Genomic DNA, 27,856 nt, shown 5'->3' on the forward strand with positions numbered 1-27,856 from the left:
ATAGGTTTTCAATTTAAAGCAACTTTTCCTAACAGTTTACAGTTAAGCTTATTTTAAATTAATGAAATTCTGAGTGGAAACAGAAGAACTTAGTAGTTTTCAACTTCTTCTGTTTGTGAAAAATATTTGATACGACTTTTCCTCTCTTTTGGAATAGATTTTCTTTGCATTTCAAAACTTCCAAAGATTAGAAACCTTTTTCCATCCAGCAATAACTGAAAATCAGTATGAACTAGAAGAGTAGCACTTGGCACAGTTATGAAAAAAGGACCATGAAAAATGATTTAGTTATTCAAATTATTGCTGTATTCAAATTACGTATTATAGTAGTATTTATAGTAATTATAGCATTCAAATTATGATCCCAGTACCAACCCTAGTAGTTGCGGGAAACCTGTGGAAATGTGCATAAACATTATTTTTAAGTCACAGAAAAGTGCTCTTCAAAATGAGCACTAAATGGTATCTGGGGTGCTGTAAAACAAGACCCTAATTACTGCCATTGCTTCAGGATGTTTATGTCTGACATTATGTCAGTCCTAGGCCCCTCCCAAATCTGCAGGGGATTTTTTGTTGTCATTATTCAGAAATTTAATGTTTGAAAGAGGGGAGAATTAAGTCCCTTATCCACAGAACATTTACAGCATAGAGAGGAACAACGTTTCAAAAAAGACAGAGTTTGTCTGTAGACTTACAGCCAGCCTTTGGTCTAGTACCTGAAAACTGGCAAGAGCAGCAGTGGTAACTACTTCAATATAAACTGTTGCTCAAATATTCAACAACAAATCAAGACTTTTCAGGCTACCAACTATCTCCTTTAAAGATACTGCCAAAGTTGAAACACGCAAACCCTGTGTCAGAACGCAGTCATTTTAATGCTGCATTTAATAACACCACTCCCTATTTCTGCAGAGCTTTTCCATTTTAAAATGTTTCACATAAATGTGACCTATTTAAATCTGAGCGGGGAGCAACATTATTTTTCACAGGTGAAGAAATGCAATCAGAAAGATAAAGGGGATAGCTGAAGTCACAGAAGAAACTGCTAATAAAGGGATGTAAAATCAGGAATTTCTTGCTTCCTTATTCAATAGATTAAATAAACAAATACAAGTACTAAAAAGGCTCTCTCTTGCATATATGTTATTTTAATCTTTTCATTGCTTTATTCAATTATATATTTGTAATTTATATGTATGCAAAATATTTTTATCTTTTTCCTCTCTTATGTCCTGTATAGTTCAGGAAACTGAATTTAATCTCAACCACTCAGGTGAGATTTAGGAAATACAAATATTACAGCTGTTCACTGTTTTTTTTCTTAACTTCCTGCAAGTACTTAACCAGACAATTATTTATCAGAAAAATTAAGAGAAAAGTCCATGTTAGAAGAATCCATTAAATCAGAAAAAACATTTCATTAGGCTGAGGGATCTGCCGTTAAGTTTAAACTCTCATTAAAAGAGTAGTGGTGGCAGTAGGGCAAGCATTTCGATATTATGTTGAACAATTTAAAAATATTTTGGATATTATTATTGCCCATTACAGACTCCTATCTTCTAGACTACTTCTGCTTTCATGTAGTCAAGCTACTGCATATACAATCCTGACTTCACAGTCACAAGTAACATTGGTCCCAATATGCAATGAGGAAGGTACAGGAGTAGGTTTTCAAGAGTCAGTCTTGCATAATTGGTGCCAATATAGAATTTGCATGTACAATTCCTTAGATACAGAGATGAAAATATGGATTTTACATTTTAAAAAGATGAAGCAATTGTTAATGGCTCTTGTTCTGGCTACAGATTGACTATCCTTTTCTTGATGATTTAGAAAGCAAACCAAACAGCAATGCATTTTCTTCTGCTGCTGCTGTGTAAAATGATTCTGAAGTGAAGTCAATTTCCTGAAATCCCATTCTTCACTAAAAAAGAACAGCAATAAAAAAATGTTATTAGTCAAGCTCACACTATAATTCCCAAACCCTTAAGAACATTTTAATCAGAACAAGACTACTGCTGTTGACCACTTCCTGTGAAAGAGAGAATCACATCTTATTTCAGAGAGGTACAGCCACCTTTATCATTATTTCTTTAAGTTTATGGTATTTCTGCTAGAAAGCCTAAGTTATTCAATAGAGAAATATTTCTAGAGAAGTATGCTTCAAAGCATATACACCTGCTTAATCTGATTCCTGTACAAATAGACTACTTGATCCTCAACTACTTACAAATGTACCTTAAGAAGAGTAATCACTACTGAGTTATATGGAATTTCTGGAGTCCAGTTAAATACATAAAAATGTTAGCTGGTTCTGAGCTATACTCAGAAAACAAGTTAACAGTCAGAGCCAGTGTACATCTTATAACGAATCTTCAGAATATTTTGGTCGTTTCATTTCAGGATAGATAATATAAAATATTGGAATAACAATACTGACAGCTCCTTAGAGTAGTTACTGTGCTACAGTTTAGTGCTTTCTGGCTCAAGTGGCAGAATCAAATGCATTTAAACTTTCATCCTGTTCCCATTAGACCAGTGAAGAACTCCCACTCGCTTTAATGCTATAGGATCTAGCTATATTTTATTATCTTTCAGAAATTTACATGTATTAGTAAGAACTAAAGATAAAAAGAGATGACTTACCTGAACACTGAAGCATCTTCCATTCCTGCTGAAGTTGGTCTCTTAATATTTTTATTTTATGTACTTTTTCTTGGGTAGGAGGTGCATAGACTCCGAAGTCAGGTGTAGGATCACCCACTAAAGCTTTAGCTACACTTTGCATTAGATTTATCTCTGTGTTCTATTGCAGGAGAAAAAAATGCTCCAGGAAGGGAAGGAAAGAATGGAATTTGTTTGCTTCATGCATTATTTACAGTGGTACATTTTGCTTCAGTCTAAATCAATGTAATTTGCTCACAGAAATTATTTTCGGAAGTATCCATAATATATGAAGATTATTAACAACTATTTTCAAAAACATAACTTTTATTTTAAATGGATGAAAATGAATTTTCAATTATTCTAAAAAGCAAAGCACACATTAGAAAATCCACATGCATTAGAAAATCCTGCTATGGGGTTATCTGGAAAGTACCAATATAAAACTCTGTATTTCAGTTATTTCTTCAAGGCATGTGTTTACCTTTAGTTTTTGGATGATGGAAGTTGCTGTGATAGAGCATAGCACGGGACAGAGACAGAATGGAAATCTAGTGTTTTAGGATAAACAGAACAATATGCTGCTTTCAGTCACTTTTGATGAAAAGAGACCATATCACTTCTTTAACAAATAAGAGCAAGTTCATTTTCAGGAGAGAACCCTGAGCTGTGGAATCCCAAGTGGACAGGGAAGCTAAACCACAAGCTGAGGCAAATTATTAGAACAACCTCTGTTCTCTATAGATCTCTCTACAGACATAACCATTAGTTCAAGCATGGGATTCATACCTCAGCTTCTCAATTATGCAGATTCTCTACAGCTTGGTACGTATTTCTGTCTGGTCTGGTTCTCAGGCATAGGGATGACAATAGCTTATACTCAAGCTCTGCCCCCACAGATAGAAACTTGGGATATTTGTGCCTTGAACTCAGAGGTACCAAACACAATGTAGATACAGCCAGTATTTTCTACTGGGCAGGTCTAGGCAGTTCCATGCCAGGCGTGCTGCTGCTCAATTTGAATTCTGTCCTACACACTTTGAATGATCAGAGCTTAGTACCATTTCTCACCTCAATCACTGCAAGAATTCGAGACTCAGCTAATCCTCGTAGTAAACCAAAAAGTAAAGAAATCTCATTTATTCCAAGGCTCTTGTTTGGTCCAACAGCTATTACTGTTAAGTTGGCTTGATAACTATATGCTACAGGAAGAATGAATCCAAATACAGCAGAAAAGAAGTCATTTCCTTCGGCACCCTTCAACAAAAATGAGAAACAGTTTAGCATAAATGTAAAGGTCAAATTCACAGGTATAAAATAGAGAAATAAGGTGAACCTCAAAAAACTTGTAATTGACCTAGGAAAGAGAATACTGATCTGTTTTCACAACAATCTATTAAAAATGCAGCTTTATTCAATACTGATTACTCATCACCCCCTTACTCTCTTCACATTGTGACTCTGCCTTCTTGAAGATAAGAAGAAGTAGCTACTGAAGTTTTCCTCAGACCTATGCATTCTAACATAGACTAAACACCTGTGAAGGAGAAGCACAAGGGATAGGGCAAAAAGGAAGTATTTTCAAATATTCAAACTTCAGTGAGGGATATAACTCTGTGTCATCTTACGAATCTGCAAATATATTCTATTCATTATGTTTAAAGAAAAACAGTTTTTACCTTATGGAAGTGAACCTTACCTCCTTCCAGTTCAGTGAAATATAGTGTTTAGAGTTGGTCTTTTCAGATTGTTGTTTCTCACAAACATGTATCATGAGTATTCTTCTGTAAATAAAAAGCACGTCCTAGTATTTAACCAAAAACTTCCAATAAGATAAAAAACTCCTCTATCATTCTTTAAACACTAATTCTTATCTCAGTAGCAAATAAGTTATTTACATTATTAAATGCCATAATGCTGATGCCAATTAAAATTGAAATCTTACTTTTTTCATATTTTAAAAAAGCATTGATGACTACAGACAAATCAGTTTTAAGAAAAAGGAGAGCTGGCAAAGAAAGATACAGATATGTAAAGACGACTTTCAATAAAGAACTCAACATCAGCAGTATGTGCCCCTACAGTTAGTACATAGTACACGTAACAGGCTGCAGCAGACTGTTTACTCTCTGTAGCAAAGGCTATGTAAAAATTGGCATCCTTGACACATCTTGGCATGGTATTTGACAAGGTATGTCTGTAACAGATGCCTGGTGCCAGCTGCAGCTCTGGAACAGTTAACTGATACTGTCTTCAATAAATCAAGGACCTACACAATGTTTTGTGAATACAAACAGATCTAGACTTGAAGATGCAGTTCTGTCTGGTATAGATCAGCTGAAGAAAATCATCCATTCTCTGAAACTCATATGGACTTTGGGAAACAGTGAGAGGCTACAGCTACTTGCACAAAAATCTTGTGTTTCTGTTCACTTCCTTGACAAGGTGAATTACGGACAGCTGGGGAACAATGTATGAAGTCCCAGCCCTGTCCATTCCTTCTGATTTCTGCCTCTGCTTCCCTTCCGTGCATATCCAATCACTCATAAAATACACCTAACTCTGGGTAAGAACAAATATGTTGTTTTCTGAGTTGTTTTACAGATATTGCCCAAGTATGTAGCCAGCTTTTCTAACTGTTCAACAGGACTAATCAAGACCTGGGCCTTTATTGGAGCATCTTTTATTACTGTTGCAGTCTGACACAGTCCTGGATTACTTCCATACAAGGACCTGAAATGCATCTATCCTGACCTGTGGTTCAGTGGATAGATACAGATTACACTTTGTATACCTTTATTAATGTATTTAATTAATTTGTGATTTCAATTTGTTCATATGCAATTTCATTTTTATCATATCATTTTAACATAATGCATACTTTCTTTCCTATCTTTTCTCACCATTTTTAATTCCCTCTTAAATATTGCCATCTTTATTGCTTACATATTCAGTAACAATCTAAATTTCATTCGCTATAAAAGGATAATACCTCATGAGTTTAGTGGTAGGTTTAAAGTGCCATTTAGAAATAGAGGTTTGTCTTTAGAGATATATTTGGGGATGGTTTGTATTGTGTCTCAGGTTAAAATTAATAAACATCAGGTCATGAGTGATTCCTCAGTGCATTTCATCACACATATAGACACTTAGAAACATTTATAAAGTATTTGGGATCTGATTCCCTAACGTAAAGAGAAACCTTACCCATCTTCCGTGTTTGGTATGATTTCCCTGTCTCCAACAAATATGCAGAGCACTCTGCAGAACACAAAGTAAAACCATGCATACATACACTTACATTTATGAGTAGTTTTTTTTAAATTAGTGCTATTTGTTTAAAGAGTTTGCATATAGATTAGATACATAAAAAAAGGAAACTGTTTCTGCACTTGGTCCATTAGAAATATAAAGAAAATATATCCAGGACAGCTCAAGTGAATGTCTTCTCTCCTGTCAAACATGGAGGGGGGAAATGCCCTCAGGGAAAAGATAATCAAAATTTGACACAGAAAGCCTGGGCTATCACAGCAGTCATCCTTAGAAGTGTTTTGCCTTTGGTAAGACAGAAGGCTTTTGGCAGTATAGACAATATTGACTGCACTGAATATGAAAATGCTATGCCTTTGGTGGTGCTATTTGTTTAAAAATGAAGCTTTTCTAAGACAAATTGAAATAGTTTATACACTTTTATCATATTTTTACGTTTTGTCAAAGGGCCCCGAATGCAAAAGACACAAATTCACCTTTGAAATCCGAAACGAACAGAATGTCTTAGTGCAACAGCAACAGAAACAGAAGCTGTGGGTGATTCTGCAATTCCAGTGCACACCTACAAAATATATTTTTTTGTTAAGGAATAATTAGTGCTTCACAATACCATGCCATTTTTATTTGTAACAAATGTTTCTATTTTTTATTTGTATATAAGTATCATTCAAACAAAACTAAAGCTGCATGAAATGGAGCTATATGATGCATCACAGTAAGAGTAAGAAAATGTTAGCAATTTTCTACAAAAAGGCCGTATTTGATTGTTATGCCAAGGAACTCTTCTGTTTGGCAGCTTACTTCTAAAATATTGTACTATGTTGAAAGGCAACTGTGAAAAAGGCTTCCCTGGGGGAAGGATATCTTTATTGGCTCTCTCAGTAATGTGTAGATCCGATATACACTTAGTGTGCCAGTAGGCAAACTGCACCAGAAGAATGCACACCATGAAAAGAAGATTCTTTCTGATCTCTAATTCTGCCTCTTCCTCTCACTATGGCAAGTGACTTTCTGGTAAACACAAATGACAATAATATTCATTCAATCTTCAAGTGTTCATTTCTGTTCTGTAATACTTTGAACTACATGAAATCTAAAAAAAAAAAGAAAAAAAGAAAATGCTTTCCTTCTCTTCGTATCTGTCAACATAAAAAGCTCAGCTTAGCATCTGCAGCTCATGGCAAGTTCTATTTCTTTTCGCCAGTTATCATTTTTTGAACTATTTATAGGATTTCCTAGAGCTACATGCAGTCTTTAAAGCTAGCAAATGTTAACAAGAAAAGAAAAAAGAAAACAGAGAAAAAGAATGGAAAGTTGTCCCTGAAGTCTACAGATGTGGCTACCAACAGTAGGAAGGAAGCAAGGTTACAAGGAAGAGGCCGTTCTGATAGTAACTCTTCCTCACAAGCTTGATACTTTTAGAGAGGGCTTTTTGTTCAAAGGGCAATGCTGATTTATTAGGACGTAATTATAAACTTGTGTTTTTCTTTTTCTTTCTTTCTTTTCTTTTTTTTTAAACTTGTTTGCCATTTTTCTCCTTGGTTCTCCAGGTTATTATACATAAATACAAACTTGCACCCTCAAAGTTTGTCTTCTCTGCACTCCTGACCAGTAAGAGTCCAAATCCTGAATTTGAATTACTCCATTCATAGCATACAGTGCTGTTTTGAACAATATCGAATTGCACCTCCAATAAATCAATAAAGAGGGAGAAAAAAAAAATCAACTCCAAGTAAACTTTACAAATAATGGTAGGTGGGTACAGCTTCACATAGCATGGCAGCCTGTAATAAAGACAAATGCATAAGTTAACTATCTCCTAAAGACAAAAGACAAAACCCTGAGCACTAGGACAGGAATAATTTGTGACATTTCTTGCTCGAAATTCTTGCTGCTGCTCAGTGTTTTTTTTGACACAAAGCTTCCTGATCCCCTCAACTGCAAGAATGAATATCTGGCTCACCTATGTATCTAAGGGTGATGAGAAGGTTCTTACTGCCTCATCTGCTGTGGCTGCAGAAAAGCAGGACAATATCTTGCCCAAAGATAATTAGAAAAATATCTTGGAGTTAACAACTATTCCTAAATGTTTTCTGATCTTGCATACATATTCTTGTAACTAAGAAAAATCTAGCTAAGACTAGCAGGGTTGCGAAAGACATAGTAACTAATATATTGATGACAAAACAGTAAAAGCAGAAATCAGAAGTAACCAACACGCCAAATAATCAAAGCAGATTATTACCTGTTTCGTAAGTATTTTATCTAGGACGGCCAACATACTCCCAAGAGAAAGCAAAGTTTCCTCCTCTTTCACAAGGTCTGCATAAAAGGCACTGTAAAATAAGTTAAATGAAGAAAAACTAGGTTAAGGACAAAAAGCCAGTGCTTTTTGAAGAGGACACTGATATGGTACCTTGCAGTAGTACTGATAGGGTACATTTTGTGTGCTGCATATTAGTTCTTGAAGACACACTAGCAGGAAGATGACAATGCTCTTGCCAGACAATCCTGAACTCTCTAAACTTGTTTCCATTCTGCACTGCAAAGAAAATACAAATCTCTGAATATATTCAGGAAACAGAGTTCTATCAGAATTGGAGTTCCTAAGTCAAAAAGTTGAGCTCCTCAGATCAGGCCAGTTTGGGTGTTTTCAGCTAAAGGCAATCACAGAGCTTTAAGAGACCCTCCTAACAAAATCCCTCTCTAAATGAATATGCTTGCACTAACTGTTCTAGCACCCTTGAAATAATTTGCTCTAAGACATTCCGACTCTTTCTACAAAGTGCTTTAAGGATATGAGTGGTAACCAACACCAATTTCTTCATTTTTCAGAGGAAGAAACTCTGGCTAAGATTGAGTAGACTAAGGCCAAAAAAGACAATGGCAAAGACAGAACTAGATGACAGTCTGTGCCAAAATCTCTCACGCTCATAATTATGTTGAGAATTAGACAAATAGGGCCAACCTGACAAGAGCTTTAACTTCATTCATGTCCATTTCCTTCACCACACGTATGGACAGCGGGAGCAAATGTGCTGAGGCTTTAGACTCAATTGTTGCTGCTGTTTTGATGGGAGGCACTGGAAATAGAATATTTTTCATGTGCAATTCCAAAAACCTTTCTACTTTGACCATTTCATCTTTGCTGGTTATCTTAGATTCATGTTCTGTGGAAGGATTTGTATTAGCCTTCTCTAGTAGGTGTGATTTGGTGCTCAGATTTTGTAAAAAAGATGTGTCTAGAGAAAAAAGAAAAACAATGAGGGGTTTCACATGTTTTAATTCCTGATCAGTGTTAGTATTTATATTTACTTACAAAATACAGTACATTTATATTAGTAGTGTGCGTATTTATTTCCATGTGCAATGTTTCTTGCCACCGATGTTACTCTCCAGCGTCGATGCATTTATTTTAATCTAGTGAAAAGGTCTTAAACAATCATAAATCTTATGCCCATACTTTTGGCACAGAATATAGAATCCTCAAAAAAAGATATTAAAGGACTATTTTTTGGTCTGATATTTACCAGCTTCACTCAGAAGTCAACCAAACAATACCACTGCAGATCAGCTGTGGATTTAGCCCTGAATGAAGCCTCAGCGTTTCATCGATCATTTGATGAATAACTGGTAGTTTAATTATTTTAACCCATTGGCATTAATTTTAAGCATTTTGAGTTTCAGTATGAATCTGTTTACCAATCACATTTGCTTGAAGAAAGAACAATTACCTTCATACATCAAACATTTCCAGTAGGGTTTATGTGCTGCTCTCACATTTTGAATAGATTCAATAGCACTACAAAAAAAACAGAATTAACAACATCAGCAATTATGAAAATACGGAGAACATGATTCACCCCAGTGAAAAAAAAAAAGGTCTGAAAATGAACAAACTCTGGTCCATTCCAAAAAATGCAGAACAGAAAAACAGAGCATGAGAATTAATGGGCAGATCACTTGGAAAGATTAGATGAAAAAGCCAAAAAAAGTGAAGAACATGTATTCTGAACACTTACAGTAACTGCTTTTTAAGTGCACATTTACACACACTGAGTGAAATCCTGACACTATTGTTTGAGGAGGTAAACCTCTTCCTGACTTCAAGAAAGGCAGGATTTCACCTGTTACTCCTTGCTCTCTCAGAGATTTCATCTACAGAATGTAAAGGTGCAATTAGATTCACCCAAACCCTCAGAGAGCCCCTTCTAAACCAATGAGGCTTTGCAACAGCAAAATTACCTGTTCAGGAAGATTCAAAGTGGAGCAGAAACTACGTAAATCACATTCCTTGACATTCTCTGTGTTGAAATCTCTCCTTCCTGTTACCACTATTGTTGGCAGCACTATAAGCAAACGGTCCCATTACACTAGCTACCATACAAACATAATTCAGGTCGGACAAATTTTGTATGTTTGGAGATTATTTGTAAGGTGCTTGGGGCTGGACTGATATAGTAAGATGAATATGTAATCAAATCTGTAGTATCAAGAATGGTAACAACCTGAAATACTACAGTTGGTAAAGGAGTAAGAGAGATGATGATACAGGTACTGTGAGATGTCCTGGGAGTGCAACACAGATACCCAGGACAAAATAACCAGCTTTGATCCATCAGAGCTTACAAATCCAACTCCATCCAGCAGCCTATATACATCAACATTGCTTCTCTGGCTGATCTGAGTTTTTAATTTAAATAATACAGCCAACCAGTAGGTGCTGCCTTCTACCCACCCAAATGCAAGAGGGATATTACTGCTGAGGAAAGTCACAGGACAGCTACTGAGGTAGGAGACTGAAGATAGGATACTTGGAGATGTGCAGAAGATACAGTACAGAAAGCTGTAGAAAGACACTGTTTAGAAGTGGGACTGATACAGGACCAAGGTTCAGAATGCTTTACTAGGTCAGACGCGCTACTGTGCAAATGCAATTTTATTGTCTCCAAGAAGAAGTCGGGCCCAAAGTTTAATTATCTCAGTACCGCTCCACACAGTTGACTGCCTTAGCACCACAGGTCTCAAAACTTAGCAGAAAATAGTATATTTTAAAGTATCATATTAAAATCTTGTTTCAGCAAAACGTTTGAAGGATGTACATCTTCAGTTTCTTTGACAAGTACCTGAGATGTTGTAAAATTCTTTATAGGCTTACCTTAGGCAAGGTGCCATTTCTCCACTTATTTGAGGTACAGGATCTCCAAGCAAAGTTTTTACAGTCATGCAGACTGATTCAGACAATGACTTCAAATGGTATCCACCCTAGAGAAACAAACAAGAAAACTGTGCCACATAAGGAACAAATACTTGTAAAATTTACATGAAAAGCATTGTGGGAAATAAGCTAACCTTCTGAAATATATCTGAATTTGCAGAAATGGAAAATTATATGCAAACACATCTAAGTCAGTAGTTTTCAACCTGAAAACAGTAAGTTAGAGGCAACTTGGTGAACTTCACTGGTGTCACACGATTCAACTCACTTTAGGATGGTTGGATTAATTTTGGAAACTCTGACTTTGCCATGGAAATCCTGGAAATATATCCCTTCCCTAATCCTATCCACGACATGCCACCTTCAACAATTCTTGTGGAAGATTCCTTAGAAGGCAAATACTATCACTGTCATCTAAAACGTCAGTACAAGGGAAATACTCCATAGCCTGACACTTTAAGATCTAGTTGACCTGATGGTTTGGCAGAAGTTGAAGAAGGACTAGATTTAAGACTGCTAGATCAGAGACAGTGGACTGCTTCCTACACACTACCAGTAGAGCAGTTACATCTTCAGCACTGGGAGGGGAAAAATGCTGCAGCAAAAACATCCATAATGCAGCTTATTCATCAAACACATTTGAATGAGTCCGAGACTGTACAGAACAGCAGTCTAGTCACTGTGCACAAGAACTGAACACATCTGTGGAGGATGTGTTTTTTGAACAGTTAGTACAGGCTCCTTTGCATCAAAATTACAAATTAAAAAACATCACTTTTTAAGACATACATTTATTTCAATGTGTAAGAGCACTGTCAAATCATACTTATTACTGATTCTCAAAAGACATATGAAAAGAATAAATTATTTTGTTAGGAGGTTTGCCTTTCTAGTGTCTAGCTAGGCCTATATGGCTCTAACACAAAGACCCTTCCCCAGCAAGCTTACCTCCAGAATAACACACAGCTTTCCATTAGCTAGCTGCATCAGGAAGTGGGTAAGGTGGGCAAAAACATCAGGAGTGGCATTCATCTGACCCTAAACCAGAGAAAATTATTAGTAAGAGTTGAAACTCTGACTCAAAATGTTGGTTAAAAAAAAAGAAAAAAATTGACAATCTGAAATACATAGGCCTAAGTCAGAATACTGGAACATTAGCTCTGATAGTATGCATCTAACAAAAATGCTGAACCAACTGTTTTAAAGAAAGGTGCAAAAAATGACATATAAGTTACACCTCTGGGATAATCTGCTCTTTACAAGTCTGATCATAATATTTAATAACCTGGAGTCACTTAAAGACTCAAACACTTGTTTGGTCAAAGTGAATTCCACCTAGCAATCATTAGACATTTAAGATGTAGAAATATTTTACAAACAGATTTATGACAAACAGCACACAGACCACAGCAAGTTACTTACTTCAGGGTCTCCAATTCCTGAATCATATCCAGAAGATACAAGAACCAGTTCAGGATCAAACTGTTGTAAAACAGAGAGATAGCTGTCTCCATTCTTAAGTCGTATCTTCCATTTTGTACTAGATTTCAATTATACCATGTTCAACTGTATTTCAACTAGACCATAAATAGGAATAAAGACTCTCCTTGAATAAAAACAAAGATTGTGTCTAACTCATGCTAGAGAAATTACAGCTCTTTATATTGAATATTTAAAAATTAAACATTTCATAAATATTATTCAGTTCATCAGGACATCAGTCATACCAGCAGAAATAATGTACTACTTGCATTACTGGTAGGTACTGCACTTCTACAAAATATTCAAAGGAACCTGCTTAAAATGTTTTTAGGAAATAGTCTTTGGTTTCACTATTCAAATAACAGAGCAAAAAAAATTTACCTCAAAAGCCATTGGAAGCAAGACATGAAAAAAAGCTGCAAGATAATCTGAATTTCCCATGCCAACCTGAAAAACATAATATAACAACATATAGTATGTTATTTTTATATTATTTTATATTATAAATATACATACATATATGCAAATAATGTAACAATAACATTAAAAGATATTATATTATGTAATAATAAAAATATAATGAAGGTCATATTCTTCTCTCAGAATAACAGATTTTCTAAGGTTCGTCTAGACATTATGGAAAGACAGTATCAGGAGTTAAAGATGAAGAAACTTTATGAAGTCAAGTAAAACAAAATCCATTTAAGTATATTAATTTCTATCATTTTTGGTCTTGAATATGAGCTTCAAGTCTTTGCTGAGCAATGATGGATATAACGGTGTCCTGAAACACTTTCCGATTTGATGTCTAGGCAAGATATTGATAAAAACAGAATATATGCATATTTTTCTCTCTCCATCTTTTTTTTTTTAAACATCATCACATTCTGAGACATATTCCTCAGCAGACATTCCACGACAGGAATGAGGTGTACTGTGCCGTGACATCTGCCAAGTAAGTGAAGCAGTGCACTTTTCAGAGAAAGTGTCACCTAATGTATGAGAAATAAAGCTGCAGCATTTGTCTTTCCATGTTGTAAACAATATTTACCTTATTCCAAGGCAAATTTATATTACTCCCTTTTCCTCTTCCCAAACCTACAGCATCATAATCAGATTCCTTGAGTGACGGCCAGAATTTCTGATGTTCATAACGATGCCAGGAAAAATACAAAACACTGAAAGACAAAAGAAACAAATACAACTTGATGAAAATGTCCCAAGACTGATATTATATCCTGAACCTGAAGGCCCTGACTGAAAGCATGAAAATAGAATCCTCCTTTCCCCTTAGCTCTCTGAACAGACTGGAATTGTGAAAATTCATATAGTAGGTCCTATACCAAAATTAACTTAGGACAACTGCTACAAATTTCTTGTACGGGTTCCTTTAAGATGAAAGACAGGGCATTTTCAGAAAAGGAGACTGTTTCAAGAACCTAATCCTACAGCTCTTCAGAAAGCAATATAAAACTAATGCGTTTTGTCTAACTATTACTTAAGTACCTGAACAGAGAGATTCCTGAATAGACAGAATAGACAGATTACTTGAACACTGGCTTAACAAGATTTTTTTTTACTGACAAACCGAGGTAGTCATATTGCTCATTTTGTGCTACTCTTTAGGGTAGATTTATGTATTTCTTTTTGTTAGATCTTTCCCCATTTGATAACAAATAAAGAATGATATAGAAACTAAAACAACCAAGAGAATGAAAGGCATTCTGGAAGATTTTCTATTTCTAGAATGTTAAGACAAACAATATATAACTATCTAACACAAAAAATAAACAAAATATCCTACAAACCTTGGATCCTCTTCAAATATATATTGAGTTCCTTGCCCGTGGTGCACATCCCAGTCAACAATTAGGATTCTGCATAGATCGGTAAAAGAAAATACTGAACGGAACAACCACAGCATCCCAATCTAATGGAGGTACAGATGAACAGAGATGATTTTTATACACAAAAGGTACATGACACCCAAGGAACACTAGATGTTAATCTAAAATGGTACAGTATCAAATGGTATCTAAATGCCATTGAATATGCCTATGAAAAGCTTCTCCAGAGTCAACCATGCACTTACCTCTGTAGACCGTATTTTCTTTTTGCATATTCTGCTGCAATAGCAACATTGTTGAATAAACAGAACCCATTAGCTGCACTCCTCTGGCTGTGGTGACCTGGAGGCCTAAAATAAACTTTTATATGGTTATTCACTACAAAGGAAATTTTACTGAAAAGCAAAGACTTTCTCAGGTATTTTCTTACCTTACTAATGCCATTCCATTGCATACTTTTCCTGACATCACAGAGTCTACCAGCTGCAAGCTTGCTCCAACTGCTAGTCTGGCACAGCGGTAAGTGCTCTAAAAAATGAAATTTCATGGTTATCATCAAACACTTACCAGCTTGTTTTTAAACTAATCATACATGACATGCTTTGCACCACAACAGCAAGTTGTCTTGACAGAGGTCTACTCCACTGAAGTTGTATGCAGGTAACTGAAAGCAGAATTTTACAGCATAAATTCTAATGTGATCTCTACTAGGTTTATCTGTGATCATCATATTCTTTATAAGGACATTCTCTCTAGAACATATAGGAAACATGAGATGGGCATACTGAATTGACCAGTGGAATGACATGATATCTTTGAAAATAAGGTACGAAACCTTACAGAAGAAAAATACAAAAGACTTCTGCTCCTTTACCTGAAACAGTATTTTAGAGTGACTGTTAACAAAATGTGATTTGCAGGTCACTAATGGTCTCCAAAGATGTGGCTAACTGACAAAAATAAGGAAATAACATTTGGTAAGTGTGCTATACTGGCATGATACAATTAGAGAATAGATGACAGAACACTTAACCAATTTATATTACGGCATTATAATAAACTTGAAACAGATACAATAATACCATAAATACATCCAAGTGTATTTAAACAGCAAAAAATGTATTGCCAATTTTCCCCTACGTGGAAATATGCCATTCAGACGCAATAATACAAATGCTTGTAACTCCCAATAGAACAAGCAGTTTAACTTGCACACCGGATGAAAGAAAAAAGCATCATAATTCGCAGAGACTCTTTTCAGTTCCTCTTCATCCATTGTCTGGGTGCTTTTTGCAACTTCCAAGTGTTCTGGACTGCAGAGGAGAGAAAGAAATTAACACACCATTTAACTAGGCAAATATACCTATAATTTTTTTTTTAAATGCAAAATGTAATGAGAAGTAATAGAATTTATGTTAAAATGTTTTTTTGTGAGACTTCATAAGTCCAACAGGAACTCTGGAATGTTAGTTGCAGCAAGCAGTAAAGAAAACAAGGACTAGCTAAGACAGCAAGGGTTCTTGTTTGTTACAGGAATATGAGAACATTCTTTTCCCTTTTCCAGTGGTAAGAGCAATTACTCTTGCTATCACAAAAAGACTGTTCATTCATCATGCAAGTCTATTTTGCAATCTATCATATATATAGTTACCACTCCGAAAAGAACTAAATTATGATTTTGACAGTCATCAGTGTGAATTATGACCCTGACGGAAAAAAGGCATTTGAATCAGTCCCTTACCAGGTGTGTATCATCTTCCTCTTTTCACTAGTTCGAGAGTGCACTAAGTCTTAAGGCACTGGAATCAATGTTTCACCCATTCTCTGCCACTGCTTTCCTACTCTTCTCTAGTGCGATATAAAGGAGGCTGATGGCATCTACCCTCCTAGCTGTGCCATAGTTCAGGATATAATGACCATATGTGTGTTCCTCTTGGCCGCCAAAGCAACCAGATTTTCACCACACGGAGTGAGACACACTGCTGCCATCTAATAGAAATAAAGCAAAACAGTGGCTTCAAAACGAATGAGTTAACAGGATTAAAATGATGAGAATCTGAATGACTACAATTACTAGTTGAACTTCATCATCAGCCTCATAGCCTAACTGTGAACAAATACAAAACATTTCCATAGTACCTATATATTTGTCACTTATACGTCTGTTTCAATCTAACAGTGTTTTGTTTAGTGATTCGTTTAAAAGCTAAAGAAAGGAGAAAGCACTACTATCTCTAGCTTATCCATGGAAACAAAGACAGTGAAATAATCTATCCCAAGTCATCTAACAGGAACTAAACTGGGAATTAGTAATCAAGTCTCTTTAGTACCCAACCAGCAATATATTAAACATAAAAAATAATTTTTATTTGTATATGGCACTAATTGCATTCTGATGAACAAGTACTTTCTGAGGAAAAATACTGTTCTGCAAGCTGAACTATTTTCAGCATGCCTCAGGATCAAGCGATGGTCTCATTACAAGCGTCAAGGCATCCCTCCCCTCCTGGGGGTTTGGCCACTAGGCTCAGGACCAATTTAGGGATAGTACAGCTGGTGGCCTAGAAAGAAAGAGCTAGAAGCCTCAGCGGAGGCCCCCTCCAAACCACTCTGCTAGGAAGTCTCAGCAGGGGCTCCCCTCCTTCCCTCAGGAGCTGCTTTCAAGGTAAGGCTCTCACCCTTCGCTACACTGCAGCTGTGCTGCAGCAATGTCCATGCCTGGCCATGAACCCTGTTGATCTGCACCTGGACTTTGACCCATGGACTGACTCCCTAGCTTGACCTCAGACTTGTCACTATGGACCTGTCTGGCAATCTAGCGTCTTGGCTGAACCTGGTTACCATCACAGGACCTGCACTGTACACCTTGCGCGGGTACTGTTGGGACCCATAAGGCCACTGCCTCTGCCTGTCTTGCCACCATGCTCTGCTCCCAACTCCACTTCCCTTTCAGAGAAGTCTACCCTTGCTGCTCCCTGCTACGAAGGGAAAACGAGCACACAAACGACATGCGTGTCTGTTGCAGAATCATCACACAAAGGCGACAAATGCCAGAGCAGACTTCATGGCCATGTCTTCAGAACAAGCATGTTGCTGTTCCTCTGAACTTTCCCCAGAAAATTAGCTGCAAAGTTTTTCTGTTTGGTTCACTCTACCTCAGAGAAGTTTGGAAAAAAGAGGAAAAAATCCTACTAAAGAAATACCCATTATTTTGTCCTTTTTAGGTCTTGTCCCAATTCTTATTAGAAATTACTTTTCATGTTGTGCATAAATCAACACTCATAACTCAAAGGAATTCAAAGAGTGAGAAAGGGGATTTAGTGGAATAGCAGATTCATGCTTCAGCACCTACCCTGCACTGAACATTACTTATCTTCCACTGAAATTTCTGGAAGTTATTGAGTTTTGGATCAGATTTTACAAATGGAGGAAAATACAATCTGGAGATATGAGGGTCTGTTATTTCACTGAATTAATCTGAAAGGTGAGGAAAGTAAAATTCAGACCTGTGAACCAACAGGATCTCCTCCTCGCTTCCTTCTCTGGCAGGCACACGGACACATCTTTCCACAAGATGGTAACATTTAAGCTGCTCGTAAGAGGATGACAGTCTTTCTGGCACTTCAATATCACAAATGGGACTAAAAATAAGCAATAATCACATTACTATCATACCAAATCAGCATGGCTTACAAATACACTTTATAATGCTTAGGTTGAAACTTCCATTGTAAGAAGATTTGTTATCCTCATAAAAAGATGTGAGAGTAAATACATCTTTAAGCACTCTTCAGTTTGGAATTAAGCCAAAAAAAGATTGGTTATAAAATACATAAGCAAAAAAAAATGTATATAGTTCTTAAATAAAAAACGAAACACAATAGCTACTGACACAATTCACTACTGAATCTACCAACACTTACTACAAACACACCAGAACTGAACTGAACTGAAAAGCAGTAGGTTAAGACAAAGGTCAACAACTGAGAAGTTGGTTTGGGAGAAGAGACAACAGTGAAGTTCTATTCTGAGCACAGCATCAAACACATTGGTCTAATTTATCTAAAATTTACGAAAGTGGCATTTATCCATGTCTAATCTGGGCAACACTGAATTCACCACTAAACTACTGGAAAAAGGGTTTCAGCTGGTATATCTACATATTTTTCCCAAGGTCCCAATGTTGTTGCCTTTCAGCTTTACAAGCAATTTAATTAGCTTAAAGTACTTTTTTCAGAGGATTACTTAGATGCCTCCAACTAAACACTTCCTATTAAGGCCTACTGGACTGAAGGCCAACAGCCTGTTAAATCCAGCTTCGGATTCTCATTATGGCATCCGGATACCAGTTGGCAATAAAGTTTTTCTACAAAAGGAAGGACTTTCTATTTATGAAGAAAGTGGCAGGATATCTACCACTAGGTATTTCATGTAAACTGAGCTAATATATACATGTCACAATATATACATATGTCATATTTACATGACACCTCTCTTAGCAGCCCTAATAAGAATCTATTCATAAAAAGGACAAGATGTGATTGACTTACTCATTCCAAAGTAGTTTATGAGTGGTCATTTCCTCATCATAAATCAACGCTGTTCCTGAAGCCATTGCTATAGACAAAAGAAGACAAAAATCCCAAGACAAATATTTCAGGCAAGCAGTAAATGTGTATTAAAACATTATTATGTTACTTAATGAGAAGATAATATATGTACATACTGTATCTGCTTGTATGGCCGTTTTGCGCTTCGGGCTTTGTAATTACACAATGAAATCCAAGAAAACCATTCAGGAGGAACTCTGACAAGACTGATTAGCGAGGAAGCAGCGCAAAAGTAACGGCACCAAGCTTGAAACTGGATTATGCCCAGGCAGAACCCCGCTTATCTGAGTTTTCAGAATGTCAGCGCAGGTATTCCTGGTGCAGACAAAAGGATCGGGCGATCTCTCCAAGCCCCTCTCGCCCGCATTACAGGCTTTATGAACATCGCTGAGGCGCTGAGCACAGGCGGAGACTTGTCCTCGTCTCAGCTATAACAGAGACACTTCCTGCCAGGGCTGATGTGAGATGAGGTATTTGTGAAAACCTGCATTATAAAACCACAAAATATAAAAAGTATGACCACATATACCACAGATGGCACAGTTACAGGGACTTGTTATGTTTACAACTTTTTTATACGCCTTTTAAAAGACACAAAAGAGGCATTATTTAGGGGAGGGAAAAAAACTTTTCAAAGAAATTAAAACTCTCGGTTAACCGCTGAGGCACCTCGTCGCAGCAGAGGCGCAAAACCCGGCCCCCTCCGCGCCTCTGCCCGCGGCCGCCAGGGAGGCCTCGCAACCCCGAGGCGCCCTGACTCCGCGCCCCGCCGCAGCAGCCCCGGACGGCTCCGCCGGGCCGGGCCCCGCCCCGAGGGCGGCGCCGGGCGGGCATGGCCTCCCCGCGCACACGGGCCGCGCCCCCTCGCCTGCCCGCGCGGCGGGCTCCGGCCTCCCGTCCCGCGGCGGCACCGCCACGTACCTGAGCGCTGCGGCCGCCGCAGCGGAGCAAGCAGCAGGCCGCGCCGAGGCCTGAGCCGCTGCTACCGCCCGGGGGCGGCGCGCACGTAGAGGCGGCAGGGCGGGCCGGGCCGGCGGGGGCGGGTGGGGCGGTCGCGGCAGGCCGCAGCGCCCCCAGCGGAGGTCGCCTGGCCCCGGCACGGCGGCTGCCGCCTGCCCTGGGAGAGCCCGCGGCGCTGGGCGGGTACAGAAAGCCACGGGCGAGACGTGTTGGGCGATTATGTCTGGGAGCGAGATTGCCTTTATTTTATTTTATTTTATTATTTTATTTTATTTTAATTTTTTTTATTTATTTTTTATGTTATTTTTTCCAAAAGCAGAATCCTGGTCCGGGACTGGTGGCTCTGCCCACTGTAATCGGAGTTATCATCCTCAGTAAATGGCAGTATTTGTATTTTTAAAATTACAAGATATCACTCTTATGTTTTCTAAGAAACCCCCCTGCCCTAGGAGGCAGATGCGTTACAAAGGCCGCTCTGAAGGTAAATGTTCCCAGGGCACTGCTCTTCTGAACGCCTGACACTTGTGGAGTGAAAATTTCTCAAAAACTCCTAGATTTCCTTTTCACTGGCGCTAATGCCGCTTTACATTTCATTGGTATATAATGGAAGGTCTTGAACTGGATATAAATAAAAAATATCTTCACTGTATGGCCCCTTTCCTTTGCCAGAGCTCTGTAAAGCAGGCCTGACAATTTGAATTATATTTTAATGCCAGTGACAGTTGAACTAGAATTATTTTCTTTAGCTTTTAGTGCGTAACAAATCCAAGAGCAAAAACCCCTGAACTGTACAGTATCCTCTAAAGTAACAGGAAATTAAAAAAATGCTATTTGAAAAAAGCTATTACTCCTTTATTTTTACAGAGTAACGAGAATCTAATCCTCAGAAATGGTATATTCCACAGCAAAACCAGGTTACTGCTGTTTCTCCCACACTTCTTAACTGGGTCACTCACTGCTGGGTCTGAGCATCACGCTGACACGAACCCGCATCAGCCGCCCTCTGGAACAGCTGGTATGTGTAGAGCAGCGACAGCCTTGTTTAAATATTTACTGTTTTACCAGCGGAGACCTACACAGACTCAGCAGGATCAAATGAACTGCACTTCTGAACAACCTACTTTTTTCTAAACTGTAACTTCATTATACAATACAAATTGAATATAGGTTGTTTCAACTTCTCTTTTTTTCCTCAGTTTCTACTAGTTTTCCAGTTCGTGGTAGGAAGTGATGGAGCAAGTGTCATCAGGAGCATGTATGTGGCCTACATTCACCGAGGTCTTGTCAGGAACACAGATCATGACAGACTGGACTTTTAGAAAGCTGCTGGCCATAAACTTTTCCAGTATTTGTTTCAAAAATATACAGCCACAAACAGGTGCTATATTACTGAAACACCTTCTAATTTATGTATTGTCAATTACCTGTTTTTGTGACTATTACACATCTTCATTGAAGTAAACTAAAATTAAGCCAAGTCCATCTTCATGTGCTCTTTGGTAGCAGCTCAGAATATCACACTGCAACTGAGGATGCCAATTATGTGGCCACTGTCCTGTTTTGTATTTCTTGAATTGTTATTATCCCCTTAGCCTCCTGCAGTCTTCTTAGACAGTTAGTAACATTCCTGAATTGACTTTTTTAATGTATCTAATGCTTTATTTCAACTAAGAAAATGAAAATGGACAATTCATTAGAGGAGGCTGATGAGATTCCAGTTGAACCATGTAAGTTCAGGATGGTCACTCAAGAAGAAGAAGATTCAAAAACACATTTAGCCTATGCTCTCATGTTACCAAGACAATGTCAACACTGTCATTGTAAAATGACAAGAAATAACCAAATCTTCCTATGGTTAAGGGCTAACCACTGAGTCTTTACACAGTTATTTATTCCTCTTTATTTCGATTCCTGCAAAAGTGACCAGCAGAGGGCCACCTTCTTTTACGATACTCTAATGGGAGAAAATCAAGTGGATTAAGTAAACATTAAGGAAAAATGTAGGTAACTCCGAGAAAATGGCAGGATGGACAGTACGGGAAACTACATTAAATGTACTTGGCTATGATCTGAATTAAAACTGTTTTATGTCAGGTTTCATACATATTTGAAAACATTTTTGAAATATATCAAAGAAACATTTTTATGTGGTTGACCAATTTCAAACTTGATGCGAACAGCTGGAACACCAGAGAAAATAGGCCTGCTTACATGGAGTCTGAGTTCAACTTATAATACATTTTAAAAGGAAAAGAAGACTTTACATTCCACTTATAGTACATTTCTATTTACAAGATAGGTTTGGCATGAGAAGTGTAATTATCTTTTTTACAGATAATAAGATAAATATTTATAAGCATTTATGGTATCTCCACTTCTGAGTGGCCAAAGTCAGCTGGGAGTCCCTCCTCTGCCAATGATAAACCTGATTTACTAAAACGACACCCGCTTCAATATTCCCCACAAGAAGATACACCATAGGACGATGGGTCTGAGTCATCCTTTCTGTGCAGTTTTCATTGATAAGCAGCCACTGTTGTATCATATTCTGTGTTTCATAAGGCAGAATTGAGCCCTGGATAATGAATTCCACTTGACATTCAGTGTTATACTCTTGATCACCAAGTACTGTTCTCTTTTTGGACAGCTTTACTTTCACTGCTAAGGAAAAAAAAAACCATGTAAATCACTCCATTTACTCAAATGTAGTAAGAAACACTACCAGGTAAAGTGGAAAAAATTCCTTAAAAAATACTATTGTAATTTATGATGAGAGAGTATGGTGATGTCTTCTTCAGCAGCAATATACAGTTGGAAACATTTTTAAAATAAAGGCTATGTTGAGAATTTCTTCACTGAATCATGCAACTAGGAAAACATAATATTTTCAGAAAGGTCACTAATATTTTTATCATCAGGGTGTATGTTAGACTTTGTGGATAATTAGATATTCTAACCTTATTAATTAGATATTTTAAGTGTTATTCTAACATCACAAGGCAGCCCAAGTCACCCAAGCAATTCTACTGAAACTCACTTTGTTGGTGCTATGAAGCATTCAGCAAAAATAGCTGGTAATTCTTGCTGATACCATCCTTTTTTAGCTATTCCCTTTTCATTACAGGCATCTACCTCTCCCACTTAACTCTACCAACACTTGATCTATCACTAAGAGTCTCTGCATTGACTTCAAAGGGCTCTACAGGAAGCTTCTAGGGTAAACTCAAAAGTATTGCCTGTCACTCCAATAAGACACATGAGGTAAGAATTTCTTTTACTGTTATAATTCCGAGTCTTCTTTTGAGTAAGCCGAGTGTCATTAATACAACTCATGCATACAAGTAACAAGGGCCCTTACTCACTGGTAGAACAACCAAAGCTTTGCTTTGGGTTTAACCACTAAGACAACAGACCTGCTTATTTGGCTGCTTTTGCCACGCATATTTTCCATTTTACAAGGTAACCAACTAAACAAGAACAGAAAAGCTACCTGATTGTAAAATAGATCATAAAGAAACCTTTCATGTAAAATAAATCCTCCTTATATTTTATTTAGAAAGAACATAGTCTAAAAAATAACCTAGGGTTGGTTAAATCAGTAACCAAACTCTCAGGATTTAGACTTTGAAATCCCAGCAGAAACTGCCAGTTATTTTAATCCTAATTTTAAAGCATTTTAGAAGAGCTATTAGTTTCTTTAATAGCAGTCATATTAGCAAGAACTTACCAAAGTTATTGTCACAGAAAACTTCAAGTATTCTTTTGTGTGTAAAGAATTCTTCCACTGCTGGGCAGGTCTGGCACACAGGCTTTGGCAGCACTGGTAATAAATGTTAAAGTCTCATCGTTACCTTTTAGAATCTTTTGCATTAATTTGTGGCTGTGAAAGTTGGGAGCCCACTGTTTAACTACAGGTATGACAAAGAAAATATACAACTGGACAGTGATAATGTAAATGTCTGCATGCTTCCCTGAAAACAGCTAGTGATGAAAAGGAATTTAATTCTCCATGCCCATTCAGTCCTTGTTCAGACTGACAAAGTCAGTTATCAGCATCAAATACTATATTATTTTTTTATACAGCTCTGGTGGATGGGGAACAGGTTAGGTGAACAATTCTGTTAGTGATCCTGGTTTCAGCTGCACTAGGATTGTGAATATATGAATTTGGATGTGCCAACATCAACCAATTTCTACTCTTTTCTACGGAAGTTAATAAGCCTGAGCACATTTGAGGATTTGAACATTAATTTCACAGTGTCTCAGGTTTTCCTAAGGAAAATCAGAAAATGATTCCTCCCAACTTTTCTGAGCTGATCGAAGACCAATTCTTTGTGTATATAAGTTTATCAGACCCCACAGTGATAAGGGCCATTGAAAAATTTATAAATAGACTGCAAAATAAATCAAGTATGCTGTAGTGGATATGATACAGACTGTCTCCGTGCAGGATGATAATCACCTTCCTCCATTTACTAGACTATCTACATGTCGTTTTATTGAGACTATGCTGATTAATACCAGCTGAAATCTGATCCAGATTGCACTGCAAATATTAGCACTTCCCCCTGCTATATGCACAAACAGGATACAGAAGTATGCATAGACACGACTCCATTTACGGAATTACACTGTCTGGGAACCAGATACCCTTGTCTCTTCTTGATTCTGTGGAACACATTGTATGGCCACCTTCCCCTTTCCCTTCTCCCATCTTCCATTTACCTTTGTGCAGGTAGTTATATTCCTTTGCAAGAGATGCCAGACACATGTCCTCGTCTGCAGGGAATCGATCACAGTCCAGACTGTCAGGCCAAGAGTGCCCGTGGCAGGCCAGCACGGGTGCACAGCTGTCACGAACAGCAATGCACATACTCCTGCAAGGATGGATAAACCTGCGCCAAAGGAAATATCGGGCTGAATCAGTTAAACTCACTCAGAGATAACAGAAACTATTTCAACAGTAATTTCTGTGCAAAGTACATCATCTTCATTGACACTTAACATTCCCCCATAATAGTACAGCTCTAGAAGTGGCAGCTGTGCCTATTTTATGCAAGTGGTCTGTATATGGACTGGACTATGCTTATGGAATTAAGTCACAGTTTTTTAAACATTTTTTATCACTATCTAAGAAAAGATTTGGTAAAAGCGTAACTTTATTCACAATAGGTGTTTCATTTCAGTGGCACCTAGGTTCAACCCTAAATTAAAAACAAGAATAACATTCTAACTGTAACAAAATAAAACATGATATTCTTTAGCAACAGTGTTCTTTCTCCCTAAGCAAACTAAAGTTTAAGTGGAACATGTTTGTGGTACATTTTTATCCAATGAGCAGGAAAAAAGTTAACAAAATTATTTCAGATAAGTTATTGGAGTGGAGGTCACCTTTAGATTAAGATAAACCTGCATTTGATTTGATCCCTGTTTTGGCAAAGAGTCTGGATTTTTGTACTGTGATGTGGTACTTACGTATCTAAACAGATGGGTGCAAACAGAGAGCACAGGAACGTCCTCACGTGAGGGTGACAGTCAGTGTGCACCAGGTACTGCCAGGTGGTGGACTTCAGAATAACCTCTGCCATGCTCGTGTGCCCCATCAGGTTGGGAAGCCTCATTTCAGAGTAGCCAATCTTGTGGCACATATCCATCTCCTTAGGTATCGCTACACATTTGGTGGATAATCCAATGTCAAAGCCTGTTGCCATTCTTAGGAAAGTGCTCAGAGCAAAAGCAAGTATCTTTGCTGTCCAGAACATCTTCCAGTGACTCCTGGGCTGCTGGATAGGAGTTGTCAAAACCCTTGGGGCTTATATACCCCAAGAGCTTAATGAAGCATTGGTTGTCAACTACTTACCAAATCACTTGAGACAAGACCTGGTCTTATTGCCTACTCAAGTGATTGTTGTGATAACCAGGGAGGTGGAGACAAAAGCATAGAAGTATGTTCCTTAAAGACACAGATTTGATAGAGGGTTTCACATGCCTGAGTGTCGGTTGCTGCAGCGTGCTATGTGGCATATTAAATTTTGACACCTAGAAGGCTTGCTGTATGCTTTCTGAATCAAATTAAGAGATCCCCTGGAAAAATGGTTGGGCAGACAAGCTGTCTCCTAGGGCTGCTGTGTCTCCTTTGTTTTCAGACACTGCTGACTGGGCAGAAAAAACAGCCCAGACTGACTTATCACGTGAAAATGTTTTGCTTGTGCTAATTGCTTGCGTCTCTTCCACTGTTTTACAGTGTAGGAGAGGTACTTTCTTTATTTGGTCTAGTACTATAAAAAAACAGCCTTATGCTATTAAGATAGCATTTTGTCTGGAAATTTAGATCCCTATACCATGACATGCTAAAAGTTTTAGCTTCTACTTATTTCAATAGGCACCCTAAAATAAAGAATTGTTTTACTGATTAGGGTATCTCACTATCAGCTGGCTATAGAACTTCCACCTTTCATTTATGCAAGTTCAGTGGTGGATCAAATCTTTTCTAACCGAAAAATATTGTAGTACTACTATGACTATTGATATTTATTTGAAATGAAAAGATGGGTAAGCCTATGAAGTTTTGTTATTTCAGATGAACATGGCTCCCCTTACAAATGCTCAAATAATTCAGTATTTCACATATTTTATTAAATAATTATAATTACATTAAAATATGTGAAAGAAAATACTGGGCGTGTACTTTTTCCATTTGTAGCATAAAAGCCAGTATTAATTTCTTAAATAATAAATTAAAAAACCCAGAATTACTGACACAGTATGTCATTACTGCTCTTAGTGTAGTACTGAAAAACAGCTGTTAGCTGTAGAGGTGAGGTTGAGGAATCAGTTCAGGTGACAGAGTTCTGAGTAATATGTAACTTACCTATTATGAATAGAAAAGTTTCAGCATGAAACAGATAAAGGAGTAGAAGATTTTAAAAACAGATTCGATTAAAGCATTTTTTCCAACTAGATATGAGTGTTCCTTTTTATTTCCATTTCTTTTTATATGATTTATTAGCATACATTTTTAGATATCAATAACATGCAGGTAGATTTACTAATATTAAATCTACCATGAAATGTATGGCTTGATTAATAGATTAAAATAAGAATGTTCATAATAGTGTAGCAGATGATAGTACTTACTGATGTTTCATTAAAATACATTTTTCAGAAACAGCAGATTTTTACGCTTATAACTAGATGTAGTACACTTAGACAGTGTGGTGCATGCCATCTATATGCTTATACCTAAATGTTAGATTCTTAATCCTAGCATCAGTGAAATCAATGAAGTCAGTGACAACCCCCCACTAATTTCTCCTTAACTGTTTTCTTTATTCTAAGCTACTGAAGAATTACAGTTTCTGTTTAAATATGTTGAAAAAAATGACAGCACGCAAGGTTCTAGGAATTAAATACATATTTAAAAAGAGAAATGCTCAGTTTTTCTTTTCATGTTTTGTTTCTGGCTCTGAGTTTCTTCCAATTAATGTGGTTTCTTGGTATTTCTTATCTCACTTCAAAGCAGAGGAACCCAATACCTAACCAGGCTGATCTGGCTGGATAAAACACCTCACGGTAGTATCCTTTTGTCAGGTGCTTCATGTATTCCATAAGTTAAAGAGCCTTGTTTACAACTCAGTGAAAGTCCTGTTGTTGCTATATCTGCATGGGTATCACTGGGAGCCACAATTTCACATGGCTCTTCCTAGTACCATTTTGTAACAAAAATATGGCAGAAAGCTGTCTCAGAGGGAAGAAGCCAGGCTTATGCTCCAAACCAACTGCAAAGCCTGTTTGAACTGGTCTTT

At 37.4% G+C, this 27,856-nt stretch overlaps 2 protein-coding genes and 1 long non-coding RNA gene across 6 annotated transcripts; 1 reads left to right on the forward strand and 2 right to left on the reverse strand.

Moving 5' to 3' along the window:
* Positions 1-1,126: 1,126 nt before the first annotated feature.
* Positions 1,127-20,120, reverse strand: HDAC10 (histone deacetylase 10). 4 transcript variants are annotated; one of them, XM_026113065.2, is made up of 22 exons: positions 20,013-20,120; positions 19,208-19,575; positions 19,032-19,098; positions 17,988-18,122; positions 15,698-15,794; positions 14,912-15,009; positions 14,727-14,831; positions 14,443-14,511; positions 13,686-13,812; positions 13,016-13,081; positions 12,575-12,634; positions 12,101-12,190; positions 11,093-11,199; positions 9,669-9,736; positions 8,903-9,176; positions 8,180-8,270; positions 6,411-6,496; positions 5,872-5,925; positions 4,364-4,448; positions 3,736-3,921; positions 2,647-2,806; positions 1,127-1,924 (listed from the first exon to the last, which is right to left on the reverse strand). In XM_026113065.2, the coding sequence occupies exons 3-22, from the start codon at positions 19,094-19,096 to the stop codon at positions 1,899-1,901; spliced, it is 2,049 nt and encodes a 682-aa protein (XP_025968850.1). In that variant the 5' UTR covers positions 19,097-19,098; positions 19,208-19,575; positions 20,013-20,120; the 3' UTR covers positions 1,127-1,898. The 4 variants fall into 4 exon arrangements, with proteins under 4 accessions (XP_025968850.1, XP_064362521.1, XP_064362525.1 ...); XM_064506451.1 differs by lacking the exon at positions 5,872-5,925; XM_064506455.1 differs by lacking the exons at positions 19,032-19,098; positions 19,208-19,575; positions 20,013-20,120 and adding an exon at positions 16,223-16,470 and having other exon boundaries at positions 17,988-18,116.
* Positions 20,121-20,284: 164 nt separating this feature from the next.
* LOC135327492 (uncharacterized) lies at positions 20,285-23,306 on the forward strand. Its single transcript, XR_010387690.1, has 3 exons — positions 20,285-20,532; positions 20,916-21,066; positions 23,176-23,306. It is a non-coding gene; the product is annotated as an uncharacterized LOC135327492 (long non-coding RNA).
* On the reverse strand, positions 21,714-26,126 carry LOC112990936 (secreted frizzled-related protein 2-like). Its single transcript, XM_026113040.2, has 4 exons — positions 25,527-26,126; positions 24,777-24,946; positions 23,779-23,871; positions 21,714-22,712 (listed from the first exon to the last, which is right to left on the reverse strand). The coding sequence occupies exons 1-4, from the start codon at positions 25,811-25,813 to the stop codon at positions 22,402-22,404; spliced, it is 861 nt and encodes a 286-aa protein (XP_025968825.1). The 5' UTR covers positions 25,814-26,126; the 3' UTR covers positions 21,714-22,401.
* Positions 26,127-27,856: the final 1,730 nt, after the last annotated feature.

The sequence above is a fragment of the Dromaius novaehollandiae genome, chromosome 1 (genome assembly GCF_036370855.1).
Source record: "Dromaius novaehollandiae isolate bDroNov1 chromosome 1, bDroNov1.hap1, whole genome shotgun sequence".
NCBI lineage: Eukaryota > Metazoa > Chordata > Aves > Casuariiformes > Dromaiidae > Dromaius > Dromaius novaehollandiae.

Excerpts from the sequence above, each read along its gene's own strand:
- HDAC10 (XM_026113065.2), bottom strand. The coding sequence starts at position 19,096 with ATGGCTTCAGGAACAGCGTTGATTTATGATGAGGAAATGACCACTCAT. Across the intron at positions 12,635-13,015 it reads TGCTTCCAATGGCTTTTGAG|TTTGATCCTGAACTGGTTCT; the intron begins GTAAATTTTTTT and ends GTTTTACAACAG. Across the intron at positions 5,926-6,410 it reads GTTCGTTTCGGATTTCAAAG|AGTGCTCTGCATATTTGTTG; the intron begins GTGAATTTGTGT and ends TGTGTTCTGCAG.
- LOC112990936 (XM_026113040.2), bottom strand. The coding sequence starts at position 25,813 with ATGTTCTGGACAGCAAAGATACTTGCTTTTGCTCTGAGCACTTTCCTA. Across the intron at positions 23,872-24,776 it reads ATATAACTACCTGCACAAAG|TGCTGCCAAAGCCTGTGTGC; the intron begins GTAAATGGAAGA and ends ATTTATTACCAG. Across the intron at positions 22,713-23,778 it reads TTTCTGTGACAATAACTTTG|CAGTGAAAGTAAAGCTGTCC; the intron begins GTAAGTTCTTGC and ends TTTTTTCCTTAG.